The following is an 18,841-nucleotide window of genomic DNA, read 5'->3' as shown; positions in this document are numbered from 1 at the left end:
ATTCTTGCGTCTTTTTTTTTGTATGGCCGTGGATGTCTGGATATGTAGTCTGCTAGATTTTGTTCTCTTTCATGCTTGTTAATTATTTTCACTTCGTAGTCCATCAACCTTCTTCCCCACCTTTCTGTCCTTGGTGGTATATTTGCTTTTCGGTTGCCATAAATCTTTCTTAGCGATTGGTGGTCCGTCACTACTGGTGATCTTGGTGATTTTTTTTCTGCTTTATACTCCAGGTGATCTACCATTGGTGTTACCCAGGCTGTCGGTCCATCTGCCGGCTCGATGATTTCTTGACTCATTAGTGATTTTCTCCCTTTCAGCTTTCCTAGTCCTCTTATTTGTTTCTGATATTCTCTTGAGATGTTCGTGGCGCCGCTGTCGAGCACGAGCCTCGCTTTGTGGGGCCCCACCTGTTCTTCTTTTCTATTTCTAGCACTTGTTCACTGACTCTTCGTGCTTTCTGTCATTTATTTTCCTTTCTTTCTTTTTATTTGTTGTCTTTTTCTCTTATTTACTGTTTTTGTCTTTTCTTGTTCTTTATTAGCGCTCAATTCCCTTAGTTCTATTCTCTTATTCGTCCTTGTCACCCTTTGTTCTTTCTTTGTTTTCTTCTTTGTCTGTGCTTTGTTCTCTTGTATCTTCTTTATTTGCACCTGTTCGTTGTGCTGTCACCTTCTTTTCTGTTCTTTGCTCTATTGCTGCTTGTTCAAACCTTATTTTCTTATTTATTTTTTTGCCTTTGCTTGTGCTTGTTTGTGCCTTTTTCTTAATTTCCTTTCTTTTCTTTCTTTTGTCCTTTTATTTGCCCCTTTTCTTCTGGTGTTTCTCTTATGCCCACTTGTTGTCCTTATTTATCATTCTTTGTGCCTTTTCTCCTCTTTGATCGGCACTTTCTAATGTTTTTCGCCCTTTGCCTGACTCCAAAATGGCCGCCGCGCTGTTCTCCGATCCTATTGGTTCATTTTGCCTGACCTTAAGATGGCCGCTGATCTTCTCGTGAGACTTCTTGTCAATTACAATGCCGCCTGACTTTAAGATGGCCGCCGCACTTATTCTTCGTTTCTATTGGCTCTCACGCCTGGCCCCAAAATGGCCGCTGAGACTCTCGCGAGAGCTCGCGCTGGCTTTCAGCTCTTCGAACTTCGAACTTCGCGCTTCTGTTGCTGGCGCTTACCGGCTTTGTTGCTTTTCGTTTTTGCGGCGGTCGGGGTGGGCTCCCACGTCGCTGCTGATTTCTTGATGGCGCTTCACTCTTCCCTCTTCCTTTTGGCCACGACGCGATCCAGGGTGGGCTCCTGGTTTCAAATAGCGATTTCTGCACGCAGGGACCGGATCCCACCTTCGTCGCCAGATGTCATGTCCTACCGCCCAGGAACTCACACGGGACACGATGTGGATATTACAGGTATTCTCTTTATTGGTTGGCTTACATCATGCCTGTATCACGACCTACTTCCTCGAGGTCCAGCTTCAGAATGTTTCCCCTCCCAAACCCCTTGACCGGATGTGGTGTCCGGTGTCCCCTCGCCCCTACGCTGTCCCAGGGTCCTAGTGCCCTTGTCCTGGACAGGACACTCACGTCTTCAAGTGGGCTGCTTATACGCGCCACTCACAGTCACATCACCATGTAGGTACGGGTACATCTCCGTCTCCCACTACATCCACTTAATCCCAATCACGTGAACTTAATCTCCGGTCATGTGATCCCAGTGGTGCCGCACTGAGATGACTGATAAAACGAGAAACTGCCACCACCATCTTAGAAAGGGGGCCAAAAGGCTAGAATCAAGTAAAACATAGGAGAGACCAGCCTGTCTGTAGATTAGGCTATATGTTTGTGCCAGATCTTCAAAAGCTCATGAAAGTAAAATTCACCAGATGTCACGGACGGATCATCGGTCACAGCAGCTTAATAGGGTTCTGCATCTGAACCTGCGCAACCTTCACCTCAGTGTATGGAGAGTGAGCAGCTGCAGTTGACTGCTTTCTGACTACTGCCCAAAGTCATGGATGTCATTCTTGGTTCCGGACGTCCCTTTACAAAGTCTATCTATACCGTATGCTGGGACAAATTTGTGGAATTTACAATTCAAAACTGTCAGATGTCTTATTATTTGTCTTATCTCTTGCCCCAGAAAGACTTGCATTGTGGACTATTGAAGGTTATTTGTCAACACTTTTGAACATTTAACATTTACAAGACCAGCCATCCTTATTTTAATCACCTGTTATGATGTGATTTCTAAAAGGTTTGGCACATGTTTTCCCTCAAACCTTTTGTGATGCCTCAATAGCAGCATTACTCATGTATACCTCCTTTGAGTCAAGTATACTTCCTTTTGAGTAAAGAAAGAATGCAGGAGACAAGGAAAGGCAGAATGGAAGAAGCAAAGAAAGGAAAGGAGAATGCAAGAAAGCAACCGAGGCGAACAAGAAAACAATCAAAAAAGCATAGAGAAAGAAAACAAGGAAAGACTATAAGAGAGCGAAAACAAAGAAAGAAGGAAGGAAAGAGACAGAAAGGGAACAAGCTAAAGAAAAGAAAGAGAAATAAAGAGACAAAAGGGGAAACCGAAAAAGGCCGAGGCTTAATTTGCTCGTTGATGCACAGTTTCAAATGAGAAGCAGCAGTGTGGTGGTACTTTTCACTCTGCATCCTGATACACTGCCTTGGAAGATGGTACAAAGGAGAAAAAGAAGAAAGACATTTACATCCAGAGGTACTCTAAATAATTACTGTCCGTATGAAGTCACTGAAGCCGTACTTTTTCAGGGTGGGTTTCAAAGATGTTTAGAAAGAATGTGCACTGATGCATTTATTTATTTTCAGGTTTCTTTTAGGAGGAGCAACAGCACACGTGTTTATTTAACAAGAGGGTGTGCTGAATGCTACTCCCGTACATTCAGCCTGGGCCTCATAGAACTGGGCTGACAGTGAACTTAGGTTCAGCATTGGCAGATAGCCATGCTGTTAGACCCTTCCAAATTCCAGGCAGTGAACGATACCAACAAAGTCTGAGTGCTGCCACATTGGACCTTTTAGAGAAACTGGTACAGAGATTCTGTTGTTATTTACTGGATTTTTTGTAGGGGAAACAGTGGCCGCTGGCGGGGGGGGGGGGGGGCGGAGAGGGGTGCACGCACATATAATATATATATATATATATATATATATATATATATATATATATATATATATATATATATATATATATATATATATTTCGCTCGACTCTCCTTAGAATCCAAAAGAAAGAGGCAGCACTCGCGGACCAAGATCAAACCAGGGTTTAATTAGAGGGAAAAAAAAAGCACAGACGCGTTTCGGCGTGAGCCTTCGTCAGTGTGTCATTCATCCACATCTTACAATCCGTATTATAAACAAACAAATCGTGAGCATTGTCATGGACATAGGACTACACCCTTTAAGCCACTGTGGGCGCCATCTTGGAATGGTGTTCTATCCAAGGGTCTTTTCTGATTTAAACATGAAGTAATCATGGTTAAAATAAAGCCGTGGATCGGCTTGTGTCCTATGACATATATGTACAATGCTAACATGATAAAAACAGTGCGAAAAACATAGGAAGTAGCGCAAATCCTCAAGCACATGAAAGAAAGAAAAGAATTAATACCTGTCCTATAACAGCAAGTGAACCAATTATTATGTCATCATAATTCCTAGGTAGTGCTATTTACAGTATATATATATTAAAAAAACTTACCGTACATGAACACGAATTCCTCCGGAGTGGACGTCTACTTTCGCTGGAACTGGAACCGGATGCAGCAACTCCCTTGACCAATCCTGGCACTGTTCTCATGCAGGTTGAGAGCAGAGCCCTGATTTGAGGGAGTGGCCTCACTCGGCACTCCACAGCGCCCTATCGGCTTGGACTTGCTCTAACCCAGCTGTAAAGTAATCAAACTTATAACGTGGATATGTATGCATATGGTATGTTATGCTATTTCATGCCATTGTTGAATTTCGGGAGTGAGTGTCTATGTCTCACAAGAGGCTAATCCTTAAGCATGTCAAGATGCCATGCCCCTTTACAATGAGGGCTAAGCCACTCGCGCCGTTTCCCCGCAAGCACAACCACAACCACAACCACTCTTGCCTTAACTACGCAAATGTGTGGTTAAGCATCTGCGCTGTGTAGATGCTGGAATGGGCGGGCCCAGGAACAGGAAGGATTGGGAGAGGACACAGTGAGGTAAGTGGGGCTTGGTTTTGGGGGTTGTTTTTAAGGGTTGGTGGGTAGTTTTTATGGCTGGGGGCTAAGGTTATTTTCAGGGCTCAGGGGGGAGGTCGGGATGATTTTAGGGCTCGGGTTGATATTAGGGCTTAGAGGGGAGGTTGAGGTACTTTTTAGGCCTCAGGAAGGGACTGGGGTAATTTTAGTGATCAGGGGGCAGGGTAGTTTTTAGGGCTTAGGGGGACCGGGGTACTTTTTAGAGCTTGGGGGGTCGGGTTAGTTTTTAGGGCTTGGGGGCGGGGTTGTTTTTAGGACTCGGGAGCGTGGGGGTAGTTTTTAGGGCTGGGGGGGCTCTGTGTGAACTTTACCACACATATCCCTTTCTCAGTCATACCTTTACCACAAATTTGTGTGGTAAAGGTATGCGTGGTAAAGGAATGCATTGTTCAGACAAATTTATGGTTCGGGCAGCACTCACCGATGTCACCTACACATTAAATGAAATCAGGATTTCTGCAGGCAAGCCACAAACCTTGATTCGCAGAATCATGATCTTGGCCCATAATTCCCCATTCACTCAGGTGCCAACTGAGAAGACTGGGGCTGCCGGGGCTGAATATCCTTGGAGTGGCCCATGTTGAATTTTGCTTGAACAGCCGTATACATGGTGAGAAAGAGGTATGTGGCATATACACTGTGAGCATGAGGTGCGGAGATGCGCCGGCGAGATATTAGAATTTATTTACGAGGTGACTGAGACCAGGGTACTGCCGCACAACAGTTGTCCGGATAAAGGCCGCTTTGGGAATGCCTTCAAGGATGTTAATAAGCAGGAACATACTTGTGAAGGAGCCCTGAATCAGCAGTGAAGCAGCTACAGAGCCTTTGATGCAGGCCGGCACGTCTGACATGTTAACTTAATGCTCAGTGAGCCCTTTGTTATACTCCACCTGAAAAATCAAGTTTTCTGCTTAAATATTTCAAGAGAGGTAAATAACAGGTTGTGTGGGAAATGGAGATGATGCCGGTGCGTCTGAGTGTTAGAAATGCAATATGCTTAGAGTGCACACAGTGTGCATTCACATTTAATATTTGTTTTCCCAAAATGAAAATGCATGGAAACGAGCCCTTACAAGAGATTAGACCATAATAATTGGATGGGGCATGGAGCGCCTCATCATTTAATGGTATGGGGGTGTACTCCTCACAGAAAATACAATTTTGCAGAATAAAGTGCAAAATGCACTGCAGCCTAAACCAGTGAACCTTAGAGCCAGTCTCTGGTGTAAGGTTATGTAGCGTACCCTGAAAATATAAAAAGCTCCTAGATGTCCTGCATTTACTCCCGCTGTAGGAAATGCCAGATGCAGCAGGTAAAACCTCTCTAAAAAGAGAGTTCTGACTGCTTTGTGAGTAGGCCTTACCACATTTTGTTCCCACAGGCTCACCTTGGCACTTTTTCTTCTTGTTACTTGTTATTTCCAGTGAAATCTCTGTCATATTGCACACCTTAGGAATGCCGTGCTTTTCCTTCTAAAGAAGCCACATTTTGCCACCATTGTGCAGGCTCCTCCACGCGGTACGCAAACTTACTAGTCGACCATTCAAGAGCGTCCTTGAACACCCACAGAGCGACTGACTGACAAAGACATAGCAACGGCGATAGGCTGTTCCTTGGCATGCGCTGCAGCATTGTGTGTTGGACCCGCAAAGAAACTTCAGAAATATGTGTGTGGGTTTTGTTCGGAAAGATCTCTGGGGTCATTGAAACTGCCGGCAAGCAAACGAGAACATTGTTTTTGGTCCATATCTACACCAGCATACAATTTCCTTGGCAATGCAACCTCTTGAACACTCCTCCGAAAAGGTATATTGTGTTTTGTACTTTGCAGCTGCCTAGAGAAAATCTCAAATCAGATGGACAATTGTTCCACGTCTCTAGCCCAGGCTGTAAAAATGTTGCACATTGTAATAACCAGACAAGGAGCGTATTGTGCTTTTTGGTCAGACGCCTGGCCGGCCTTGCACCTGGAAAAACGGCTTTCCGCACAATAAGCCGTAAACGATACTGCATTGGGATTTGGGAAAGGATTTTTTTCTGTTTGAACAGTGCTGTCTTTACAAGGGACTAAGCCGTTTTGCACCATCTTCTGAATGTATTATATAGGACACAAATTGTGAGAAATACTATTTGTGTTGCTTCAGGTTTTCCTGACTATTATTCAGGCTGTGAGTTGGGGGGGGGGGGGGGGGGGTAATGCACAAACTAATATGTTCTAAGATGGAGGAGTCCATTGGGCCTATTTTAGAGACTAAGCAAGTGGAGGTGTCAGTGTAGTAGGTGGAGTGTCACAGGTTCCTCCCACAGGTGTACGGGGCCAACAGCACCCCAGTTATGACTGTCTTTCATCATCCAGCCGGACAGATGCCTGGCGGATATTTTTCATACTTGCATTACGGCCCCTGACACCCATGCTAAGCCTCTCCACCCACTGACAGGTGTCCTGAAATCCCAGCTTGACGGATAGACCAAGAAACCTTTTTTTTTATCTACCCAGATAAAAAAAATCCTTGATGATTCTGGGGCAATGAGTGCTCCATCAGCATTATCAATTGTTTCTAATACACTTAGGGGCCCATTAGGACCACGGGCGGATCGTCACCGCCCGCATGGCGGTGGCGATCCGCACATGATCCGACCCCGCCCGCCACCCAATTCCCCCTGCCACCCAATTCCCCCGACATATTACTATGGCGGGGGAGGGGGGGACCGCGGCGGATGGAAAGACCGTCCGCCGCTTTTCCGCCCGGTCAGCAAGTTGACCGGGCGGAAAAGGGTTTATTATGGTGGTGTCTGTTAGACACCGCCATCCATATTACTATGCAGACGGGAACATGCCATTCCTGCCACGGTAAGGCATGCAGGGTTTGACATTGGGGGCCTGTTGCGGGCCCACAGGGACTCTAGGAGGTGGGGGGTGCACATGGGGGGTACCTATGGTACCCTCCAGCAGTTCCATGCACAACGTGGCAGACACTGCGCTGTTCCTGCCATGTTGTGCATGGAAGTGCACAACATGCCTTCCTGGCATTGTGGCGGGCGGTGCTGAGTGCACCGCCCACCAAAATGACAGGAATGCAGGATGCGCCCGCCACTGTGGCAGGCGCATCCTAATTGCCCCCATGAGACCCGTGCCCTTTTGGCGGGCGGTCCCGTTTCCCGATAGGGTGGCAGGCATACAAAGTCCGTCCACCATCCTAACGACCCCCTTAGTGTGTTGTTTTCATCCAAATGGGTAACTAAAACTAGCACCCCATTATCAGGGATTGTATTGATTTGCATTTGTACAAACTTTATAGCGCCTCTTACCCTGATTGGTAGCATTTGCTATGTCTGCCTTAGATAAGTAAAATAATTATGTACTTAGCCACTTTAACACACCAATAGCTATCAGGTAAAGACAAATGAATTTCAAGTTTTCGTAACAACTCTTGTGAGCCTGCTTCGATTGCTGTTTTCAGGTCATAAAGTTTCCTAAATTCCATTTACTCATGCAAGACCACACACAAACATATATCATTCCTCATTCACAAGTGTGGAATTCAGGGCCGTATTATCAGACTAGTAAATACCACACCCACAGTGTCAGTATATATCAGGTGTGGCATTGCCTCTGTGATTAATGCGCCACTCAAAATGAGGTCCCTTGTACCTGAAAGAGGTATGTTCAACAAGGTCACGCTGTATTAAAAATATACTATTATGTAAATTATGTTATGCTTTTTCAGAGTGTGCGATTTTCTTAATATGCTTATGTTTTTGTTCTTCAGGGAGAGTTTTCCGCTTATATAACTTTCATCATTATGGTTTGACCAATCCATGCATGTTCAAATCCATTTCGTTATAATCACTAACATTGGAGCTTGAGTTTCCAATGTATCCAAAAATACATGTGTATTAAAACAAAAAAGGGTTTGATAAGGGATTGGTTATATTGCTGGTGCAATATTGGTTATATGAACAGTGGATGCTGCTCCATGGCAGCAGTAGGGAGGCGGGTTAAAAAAACCAACTCCTACCTGCCAGCCAACTGGCTTGCCATCCACTGCCTCTTCTCCATCCTCTCCGTCCTCTTCCTTCTGTGTCAGTAGGAAGCATCCAGGCTCCCCTAAGTTTAACACAACTCTGCAATGTAGCGCTGTGATTGGTCTGAGAGCTGTGGTTTAGCGCTCAGACAGGGACGGGGAGCCTGGGAATTTTCTCCACTCAGACTGTACAATACAGCCGGTGGTGAAATTGCAAAGTGCACATCACTGTGTGGCCGACCCAAGACAGCCGGCCAAACAGTCATGCGCACTTGCCACCACTCCTCCCCCCATTCTGCCCAGCCCAGCCCTGCTCCACAAAACTGCCTTCGCACAGAAAAATAAAATGATAATAACATTGTGTTATCATTTTCTTTTTCTTTTTTGCTGTGCTGAAAAGCAGTGGGGTGACTCTCCTCCGCCTTAGCGGAGGAGCCGCCCCTGTAGCTGAATACGGCTGTGGAACCACAAACAGGATAAGGATCCGTTGTGTGCACTATGCGTAACTCTTATCTCTTGGAAGTAAGCCTGGCAGTACAAGAGACAGTTAGAAAGCTCTGTGTTGACAATGTATACATAACACAAGGCCATGCCCACAATTTTGCAAACACCAAAATTGTAATGGCTCAGCTGGTACTTTAGCATTTATTGTGAGCCAGTGGCGTAGCTAACCCATGTGCCACCTGTGGGGGTCTCTGCGTTTACCGTCTGGGGTAGCATGTAAGAGCGGGGGTGTGCTGCCGATTTCCGTGATGACCACAGGTAAGAGCGGGGTGGTGCCGTGTGATGCTGATGATTCCTGCGATGCCCGCAGGTAAGGGGCGGGAGGCTGTTGCCCCAAAACTCATGCCATCCGGGGCATACCACCTCCCCCCACTTGCTACACCACTGTTGTGTCTTTTTATTTTCTCGTTCCACTCAGAAATGGATTGTGCTTTTCATTCATTGTGTGATAAACTGTTAAACTATGCGACATAAGGGAAGCGTGCAAGAATATGTCCATGGGTCTGAATTATTGATACACAAAGTAGGAATTATGGATGTAAATTTGTGTTCTTAAGAACTACTCTTTGTCACATGTGCATGGGTTTGCAATATGTTCGGCTACAGAACGAATGCTTAGTTGTGTTGTGTTAATTAACCAAACTGCTATTAACATTTCGATAATTCTTCAGTAAGCCTTTTATGCATTTATACCTTGTAGTTTTGAATACCCACCACCCCCATTTTTGGGCTTGGTGCGACAATAAAGAACAAATGCTTCCTTTCATAAAGAAAGAAGTACAGCAAAAAAGATGGCTTGGCCAAAACAGCACCATTAATCTATTCTCTTCTCTCCTTCTCTGTTTACTTCCCTCTCTCTCCTCCAATAGAAGTGGAACAAAGAGGTAATTGAGTACCTTTTTAATTTATACTACTTACAAAATGTATAGGATCCGACGTTTAATAGTTTAACATTTTGTTGAGTTACTGTTGTCATTAATCGCTGCCTGTTTTGCCGAAGGTTCACTGGTCCCTTTGCTGCTCAACTTCACCTCACATCTAATTTTGCGGGAAAGATTAGCTAGTTTGTAGTCATCCGTCATGCCATTTTATGCAATATACTTTGGTTTTTATGGCATCCCTGGGACTTATGCCAACACACAAGCGCTGCGTAGACACAACATTTAGCAAGGTAACATATGTTTCGTATTTCCACCTAGGCATGCTATATCTTAATAACACTTATTTTTCTCTGACGCTAAGTACATTTTCTGAAAAAGAAGATTCAGTCAGAAAAAGTATAAAATATGGCTTATCTACCTTTTCTCTGATGCTATAGATTGCAAGAAGATAATGTGTGGTGTAATCAGTTATTTTTTGTTGTTGTTGATTTATTGCTGAGGATGATTTTCCAGCAACAGCTCTGCCCTTAACTTATTCAACCAGTCCAGTTCAATTTTTATTGTTTTCCACAGGCGCATGGTTAGAAGTTGAGTCCTTCTCAACGTAGGCCAATGAGAGGACTACATGCTCTGAATTGGTGTAAAAAGAGACCATTCACAAATCTGACAAACCTACTTTAGGGACACTGAGTGAGACAATGAAATTGAGTATCTCTAGGCACATTTTGACATGCTCTGGTTCATGGCATTCATGGGTGTGCAAAATGAATTCCAAAACCAAACTGCACATTTCAAGTAAAAGTTTAAGTGGGGTTTATACGTCAAAGATATTCCCCTAAATAAATCCTCAAGAATAAATCAGTATGGCAGTGAGTTCAAGTTGGTGAACATGTTCCGTTCCATCCACTAAAAAAAGTCTACATCCTTGGTTAGCGACTGGATAAATATACCCTCACTCTCATCAGTGTACTAATACTATATCAGTTACTCATTTGCCTTTTTCTTGGAGGCTATACCCAACCGAGGTGTATCTGCTTCCCAAGTTCACTATTCACAATGTTTCTGTACTTAGTGGGAAACACTTAACTTTGACATTGGCGCAGAAGTGTATTGGAGAACACAGATTGAAAATATTTTCATATTTCTATTCCCGGCTCAAGAAAACAGTATACAAGCTGAACACAGCAGGTACAACACTGTTGCTGCAGCAAATCTTTGTTGAAAAGACCTGAAATTAAATCCTTTTTTAACTGTAAGAGGTTATTGACAACGGAAGAACCTATTTTTTTTCCTTGATGCCCTATATTCGCGTATGTGAGGACATAATATTTAGTTAAAATAAGTATTTCATTTAACATCATATAACCAATTAGCGGGGTGTCCAATGGACGTCTAGAAGGGTGTTCTGAGCCAGATTTTCAATCTTTTCACAAAAGATATATTTAAATGCATTCAATCTTAATGGACCTTGTTCACAAGGTGAATGGTTATTCCGAATATCTGCCATGATGCAGCACTTCACGACCTACGCCGGACACCTGAGCTCAAATGTGAACACTTCAAATTGCCTACATTACATCTAAGGCACTTACCAATTGTTTGTGAAGTTTTAGCAGCAAAGGACAACAGACAGCAAAATGGGTGTCATGCAGCATTCCAAATGTGATAACGGAATGTGTTACATGGTTTCATTAGTTAAATATCATTTTATCTGGTCGTTTTAACACATAACATGTCAGCCCTTGGTTGTCCATCTTGGGATTTGGTTCCCTTCCTGACTCCTTTTCTTTCCTCTTTTTTCTCGTCTCCATTTTGCTGTTAGTGGTGTTGGGTTTGCATGTCCTCGGTGTTATGAACTGTAGCTGCTTCTGAACCCTATTTATACCTGGCTGGTGGCATGCATAATGCAGTGTGTTTCATTGCTTGTTTACATGTGTTTAACATCACTTTACCCTGATAGCGGGTTTGCATTGTTTTGGTTTCTCTTTTATTTCTCCTGGGCTGTAAGATTTGTGTTTTGTTATTGAAGAGACTGAAACGTTAGGATCTTTGCATAAGTAGATATTCAATCTTGTGTGGCATAAGTCCTTCCACCAATGCTATGTTCAGATAGTCATACCACAGGGTATTATGGGATGTTTGCACGGCCGCTGATCGTACGTACTTCTTTCTGTGGATGCACACGGCCAGTAATGCATGTTGGATGTGTGGAAAGACCACGGTAATATGAAACTGCGGTCTACTTGTTGAGATTGTAGTAAATGAAAAATTTGTGCAATGGTATTTTCTTCAGATAGCATGATGAACATAGCAGTTATGCAACGGAAAACAAGCACCTATAGCATAATTATTTTTGGAATGCAGGAATTATTATTATGCAGTCTACCTAGTATCTTGTCAATCTAATTTTGTCTGCGTTTTTTAAATCTTTTTTTTCTTCTTGAACAGTTTTTCTTTGTCCTGGATTACTGAAGGGGGTGTACCAGAGTGAACATTTATTCGAATCTGACCACCAGTCTGGTGCTTGGTGTAAAGATCCGCTGCAAGCTTCGGACAAAATTTACTACATGCCCTGGACCCCATACAGAACTGACACCTTGACAGAGTATTCCTCAAAGGATGACTTCATTGCGGGGAGACCGACAACTACGTACAAGCTGCCACACAGGGTGGATGGTACGGGGTTTGTTGTGTATGATGGGGCTTTGTTTTTCAACAAGGAGCGTACAAGAAACATTGTGAAGTTTGATTTGCGGACTAGAATTAAAAGTGGAGAGGCCATCATAGCCAGCGCCAATTACCATGATACATCACCATACAGGTGGGGAGGGAAGTCAGACATAGACCTGGCTGTGGATGAAAATGGGCTGTGGGTCATCTATGCAACTGAACAAAACAATGGCAAAATTGTGATAAGCCAGCTAAACCCCTACACGTTGCGAATAGAAGGCACTTGGGACACATCCTATGACAAAAGGTCCGCTTCCAATGCATTTATGATATGTGGGATTCTGTATGTGGTGAAGTCAGTTTATGAAGATGATGACAACGAAGCCACTGGGAATAAGATAGACTACATCTACAACACCGATCAAAGCAAGGATGGTTATGTAGATATTGCTTTCCCAAACTCCTATCAGTACATTGCTGCTGTGGATTACAATCCTAGGGACAACCTGCTCTATGTCTGGAACAACTACCATGTGGTGAAATATTCACTGGATTTTGGGCCATTGGACATTAAATCAGGTAAGCCACCACATTGACCTTTTCATAAATATGTTGCAGACAGCTGAGGATGTTATTATAAGACAGATCATTTTTAAAGTGGATGATATATCAGAAGCCTGTTCTTACACACCTGACTTCATTCATGATAGGATATGGACCCAGTGATAAGTTGTACCAATGTAATGGTAATTTTACGAAGGCTTTGTGGTCTACGTAAAGTTATTAACATGATTGTTAAAGTTCTGTGCAGGTTTTTGAATTTTGACTGGAAGGATTTAAAATGCCAAACACCATCCAAAACTCTGACTATAGCATCTGAACTATTTATGGCTTTTCCATTTTTGTGGAAAATTAATGCTAGAAAGGAAACTATTAAGAGAAATTAGGGCCACATTCACCCACAACTCCTTTTCCGCATCCATGTAGCTGATTGGGTCAAATAGTTACGTTTTGTTCATTGATCTTAACTTGGTGAGAGTAAATGATTGATGGTCATGGTAAATTTGCATCCCAATTTAAATGTTTCTTTACTCTTCACATATTATCATTTTCCATGAAGTGTAGGATCCTGTTTCACTTTTACCTGGATTCTACCGTACTTGGCTAAGGATGAAAATACTTAGCCAGGATTCAAAGACACTTAGCCCACTCATCAAGAACTCAAGCAAACCCATTCAGTAGGCACCATTTTGCAATTCCTCTTCCTGATTGTTCACATTTCTGAGTGTGTGTGATTGTGTTGGTTCTCTCCAGGACCCTATTCAGGGGTGTCAGTGGACTACACACTGGCAACACTAATATAATATTCTAATATATGTGATCCAAAGATTCAATTTTTGCAGATATATGCCAGTGAATGCAATTGTTTTTGTGCATTCATGTACAATTGCCTCTCCTACAAGTTTCCATTTATTTCTAGTATGAGATATGAATTGCAGTGAAAATATAGCCCTTCACTTAGTACAGGCTTTCAAATCATAACAAGCTATCACCAATATTAAGCAGCCTTCCCTGAATAGGGCCTGATTCACAAAGGTAAACTTACACTTTTGTATAGGTTTACTACTTATTTTGTAATCACAGACTATAAGTTTAATTTTACTAATAGTAATTTTACAACTATGGAATCTCTGCTCTCATGGTGGAGACTCTGCACATATAACGATATGCCTGGCCTATCTTTGTATGTGTGGAGTTCTCTGCGCCTACTGCGGAGTCTCTGAAGTCATAAACTTACTATTAGTAAATTTAAACTTGTAGTCTGTGAATACCAAAAAAGTAGTAAACCTATACAAAAGTGTACATTTACTTTTGTGAATCAGGCCTACGGCATTTTCATTGAGAGCCTTCACCTCAATGAAATGCTATGCAGCGTCCACCCACAAGGAGAGGTTTCAGATAGTCTGTGGCCATCATAAAGTATATTCTTCAACTTAGGTGGAGGGTAGACGAGTGCAAAGGAAATCGGTAACTGCATAATCTTGGGTTCCATCTCAGAAAATACTTGGTGACACTCCCATCTCACTTTTTATATGTTGGTATTCAGTTGATTCAGTGCAGACACGAGCTTGTCTCATCATATCGCTTGTAATTTGTGCAGCAAACACAGGCATTCTTATTTTTGAAAAAAATAGCACTGAAATCACAGGCAACAACAAAAGTACAATTAATGACATTAAAATACAATCCCAGTACACAACTGGGAAATACCCCTTGTCGGCTTATTCTCCATAGCAATTTTTCATCACAATCTCCCTTAGGCTACTATGGTATTTTTACTTGGATGGGTAGACTATTGAGTTTCTGTAATTGCAGCACAACTACTTTTGTAAATAGCATTGCTGCAAAAACTCCTATATTGCAATTCGATTGACAAGGCAATTGATTTTCCATATGGGAATATTGTCAAATAGAAACATTTGTGGGCACCACTTATGAAAACTTCTATCATTGGCATTGAGATGATACCCACCAAAGACATCAGTGTTAGAGTGGCTCTGGATCTGTAGCATGAATCCTGAGATGGAGACTTTTACTTTGCTGAGAGATAGGGGCCTTGACAGGCATTTAAAACAGATGCAGGCTAGGCCCCGAACATACTGAGGAGCCTGTAGCAATACACTGGGTATCAATGTCTCTTGATATCACAAGGGAGCAGGCATTTAATGGCTGGTATATCACGCTACGGTGTTGTATAAGGCTATTCGAATATTCTGTCCCTACAGGGCAGAATGTTCTAAATAGTAAAACAACTTCCTCACAGAGCCCGGGCTCCGTGAAGGCCTTAGTTCACAGCAACAGCTGTTAACAAAAGCAAACGCTGGAATGTCGGTGCAATGGACTTCTACTCTCAACATTCCAGTGTACTAATTATTATTAAAAAATATTTGTTCATTGCTCTCCAATTTGGAATTAGATAGCCACATTCACTGAACATTTTGTAGTGTGCATAAGTCCCTTCAAACATTGGCTTAGTATATCGCTGCTGTATTCATGACTTCTCAGTCAGTGGAAACGGAACAGAATCTGATATGGTTTTATTTTGCTGTGACTTTTGCTTCCCACTATTTTCCTCATCTGCCAACCATGGATTCTGTTTCAATAATCTTCAGTTTGTAAGAATGGAACTGTCAGACTCACAATCCTTTTTTATAAAGCGAAAGGACACTACTTTAGTTACCAAATGTGTGTCCGAACCCAGAGGAATTGAAGAAACCCTTTAACTAGATTTCACTTAAGTGTTGAGGTCTTTAACAGGGCATGTCCTAACTGTTATGAATCCATTGATATACAATTTTGCAATGAAGGAAGCTGTAAAAAATGTTAGCTCCTGACAATTATGGTGAAATCTATTCAAAACAAATCTTGCATGAAGATTATTGAAGGGGGAACGAGTAAGATCAAGACATATGTACTTAAAATTTGCATTGCTTAACCATAACACCACACCTAATCATCTAGGGCCAGATGTAGATAATCCCAAATTTCCGATCCTTAAATACCGAATCATACCAATTCGGTATTTAAGAACTGGCAATCTGGATTTAGGTAATTTTACCAATTTCATTACCGAATCGGGATGATTCGGTAATTACCTAATCAGTATTTACCGATTCGGTAATTGCCATTCATTCCTATGGGCCTGGAGGCCCATAGGAATGAATGTCAGTTACCGAATCGGTAAATACTGATTCGGTAATTGAAAAAACATTGAAAGGTGGCAGGGTGTCATTTTGACACCCCGTTGCACCCCTCAATTGTGCATGGGTGCACATGTTGCAGACATACATGCCCTTAGGGCATGTATGTCTGCAACATGGCACTGTTCAAAAAGCACAAAAAAATGCTTTTTAAAGGGTTTTCATTATTTACCACCAACTTCTAGTTGGTGGTAAATAACGAATTCTTAAACCCCTGCAGCACTGATTGCAGTGCTACTTACATGTCAAAATACAGAATCGGTAATTTTACCGATTCGGTATTTTACAGAATCGGTAAAATTACCGAATCTGTAAAGTTACCGAATCTGTATTTTAACATGCCCCTACATCTACATCTTCAAATACCGGTCGGTAACGGGCGAAATTGGCCGTTACCGACCGGTATTTGTCTTCCTACATCTGGCCCCTAGTCCCTTAATGAAAGCATTTTTCCTGGATACTACTACATCCATGAACAAGAGGTGCAAGATGCAATTACATTTTGCTATTGGTTTTGGGAAGAAATCAAAGTATAATTGTGTTTTCAGAAAAAATAAATGTTTATAAAAAGAAGTAATGAAATGAGGAAGAAAGATATTGCCTCACAGATGTCACATGTCTTGAACTCCTTTACTAGAAAATTCTGTTTTATATCAGCACTGTTATTGCTCATGGTTTTTTAGTTTTGATCCCCATGGCTACTCCAATGTGCCAGAGATCGAACTGGTGCGTTAGAGGGGTGTGAGGAATACCTATTTGTATGATAAGTAATTTATCTCAAACAAATTTTCTATACAAACAGTTCAAAAGGTGTGCTCACTCATACCTCACTTAAATCAAAAGACTTTGGTTTTCATTTATGCTATGAGGACTCGTAAGATATTTAAATATGTTCATAATTGAAGTAGTTTGCAAATATGTTTTCAGTCTTCCTCTTACAAACTAATTCAATGAATTCAACATCTAGCACTAAAGTTTGCTATATAAATACATGTAGTAGACAAGGCACTTTCCGCAGGAAAATTCACCCTCAAGAATGAGCAAATTCTCACTAGAGAAATCTGCTTTTAGTTTAAGAGCTTCCAAGCAAAAACTCAGAATAATGTCATAATGCATAGCGGAAATGTCCAATGTATGTTAATGAAGGCTGTATCCACGCTAGCTTCTGAGAATAAAATATTCATACACATTGAATGTCACTGAAAATCATTTACATAGACGGTGAAATTTCCGCTACAGTGGCAACATTTCCATATATGTAAAATTCAACAAGCTTGATTCTGTGAATCAGGGTTTGACATTTAAATGCACAGTTTGGACACATTGAGTAACTAAGTTCAAATTCACAATATGTTTCATGAATCAGGCCTTAATTCTGAAAAGACTAAGCATAGTAGATCTCCATCTGTGATTTGTGCAAGGAGCTGTGATTTTATCATTTACAGGGTGTTGAAGCATGGGCAAACCATTTCCTTTGGCAGTTCTTTCATTCCCCTAATATCCAATTAAGAGCTTGTCAGTGCCCATTTGACTTAATTAGGCAATGGAATAGTGGTTTAGTCGCAGTATCATTTGTTTGTTTCTTATCTATGGTCTTGTAGTAAATGTAAAATCATAGCTTATGCAGTTTTCTCAGCCTTTTTGGGGATAACTTAATTACTATTGTTCTCTGTCTTCAATCAACAGTCTCTTAGCTGTATATGTTATGCTAAGATATGGAATGATTATTTTTAAAGCTCACATGCCTGTAGTTTACACTTAGTGGGCATAATCATGGCAATACTGCATAGTAACTCAACTGGCGCAACCTAACCTAGCAAGAATTAAAAAAAATAAAAGGAGCAAAAAGGCATGGAGTAAATGGTGGTAACTAGAAAAGAAAAAAGAAGCAGAAGAGGGTTACTGATCAAACAAGCAGTTTTCAAGGATTTCCTACATCTTAAAAGATTGGTTATTTAAACCGGGCAGAATGGGAGAAACGTGCTACCCAAACAGCACTGACAAAAAAGCCAAAAGATAGTAGAAGTGAGCCGTTGGAATCACTTCACTCCCTTTCTGCCGGAATAAAATTGATCTTTAAGGGTTTAGCCATGAATGTTAAGGTATTCACGTCTGCAGAAATATTGCTAAACTTAATATTGTGTTCAAAATATATTTACAAAAATATCCACCCACTGAGTGTAGGTTTTCTATTATTAACTTCAATGGGGCTCCATTTTTGCAACTGTAATTAAGCAAAAAATAGTTATGTCAGACAACAGTTTCATGTTCATATTCTTGTGCCGTACTCCTCACTCAAGGAGATTATAATTTCCAGCTTTTTCTTCCAATTATTTGTGCCCACCTTTTGACAGAGATGAAAATGAATTACTGTAACATCTTTTCTAAGCTACCAGGCAGATGTACAGGTGTGGCTGGTTCAGGTAAGAGCGGTGAGGCGGGTGGGGGGAAGTTGACAGACGATGGAATAGGTAAAATAAATGTAAAACATAAAATGGCTTACCATGCATTCTCCGCATTGCAGAGGTGGCGATGCTGGGAGCGCAAGGTAGGTGGTTTTGTTTCCTATTTTATTTGACCTATTCTGTCGTCTGTCGAGTTCCCCCCGCCCTACTGCTCTTACCTGAACCGGCCACGCCTGCAGATATAGGCCACTGAATCTTAGGATTGGGCTTTACAATAATCATAACTGAATTAAAAGATAGCAAATGAGAGCTACACAATTGTGAATTGTGTTTTG

At 41.9% G+C, this 18,841-nt stretch overlaps 1 protein-coding gene across 1 annotated transcript in view; it reads left to right on the top strand.

The window, feature by feature from the left end:
- LOC147665952 (adhesion G protein-coupled receptor L3-like) overlaps positions 1–18,841 on the top strand; it is a 477,982-nt gene that overhangs the window by 117,840 nt on the left and 341,301 nt on the right. Inside the window, exon 3 of the mRNA XM_086949385.1 lies at positions 12,119–12,919. Coding sequence (XP_086805511.1) covers positions 12,119–12,919 — 801 coding nt within the window. The remainder of the gene's footprint in view (positions 1–12,118; positions 12,920–18,841) is intronic.

This window comes from Lissotriton vulgaris, unplaced genomic scaffold (genome assembly GCF_964263255.1).
Source record: "Lissotriton vulgaris unplaced genomic scaffold, aLisVul1.2 SCAFFOLD_1371, whole genome shotgun sequence".
Classification (NCBI taxonomy): Eukaryota; Metazoa; Chordata; class Amphibia; order Caudata; family Salamandridae; genus Lissotriton; species Lissotriton vulgaris.
Note: the sequence above shows the minus strand (reverse complement) of the source record. Positions and strands in the feature narration are given on the sequence as shown.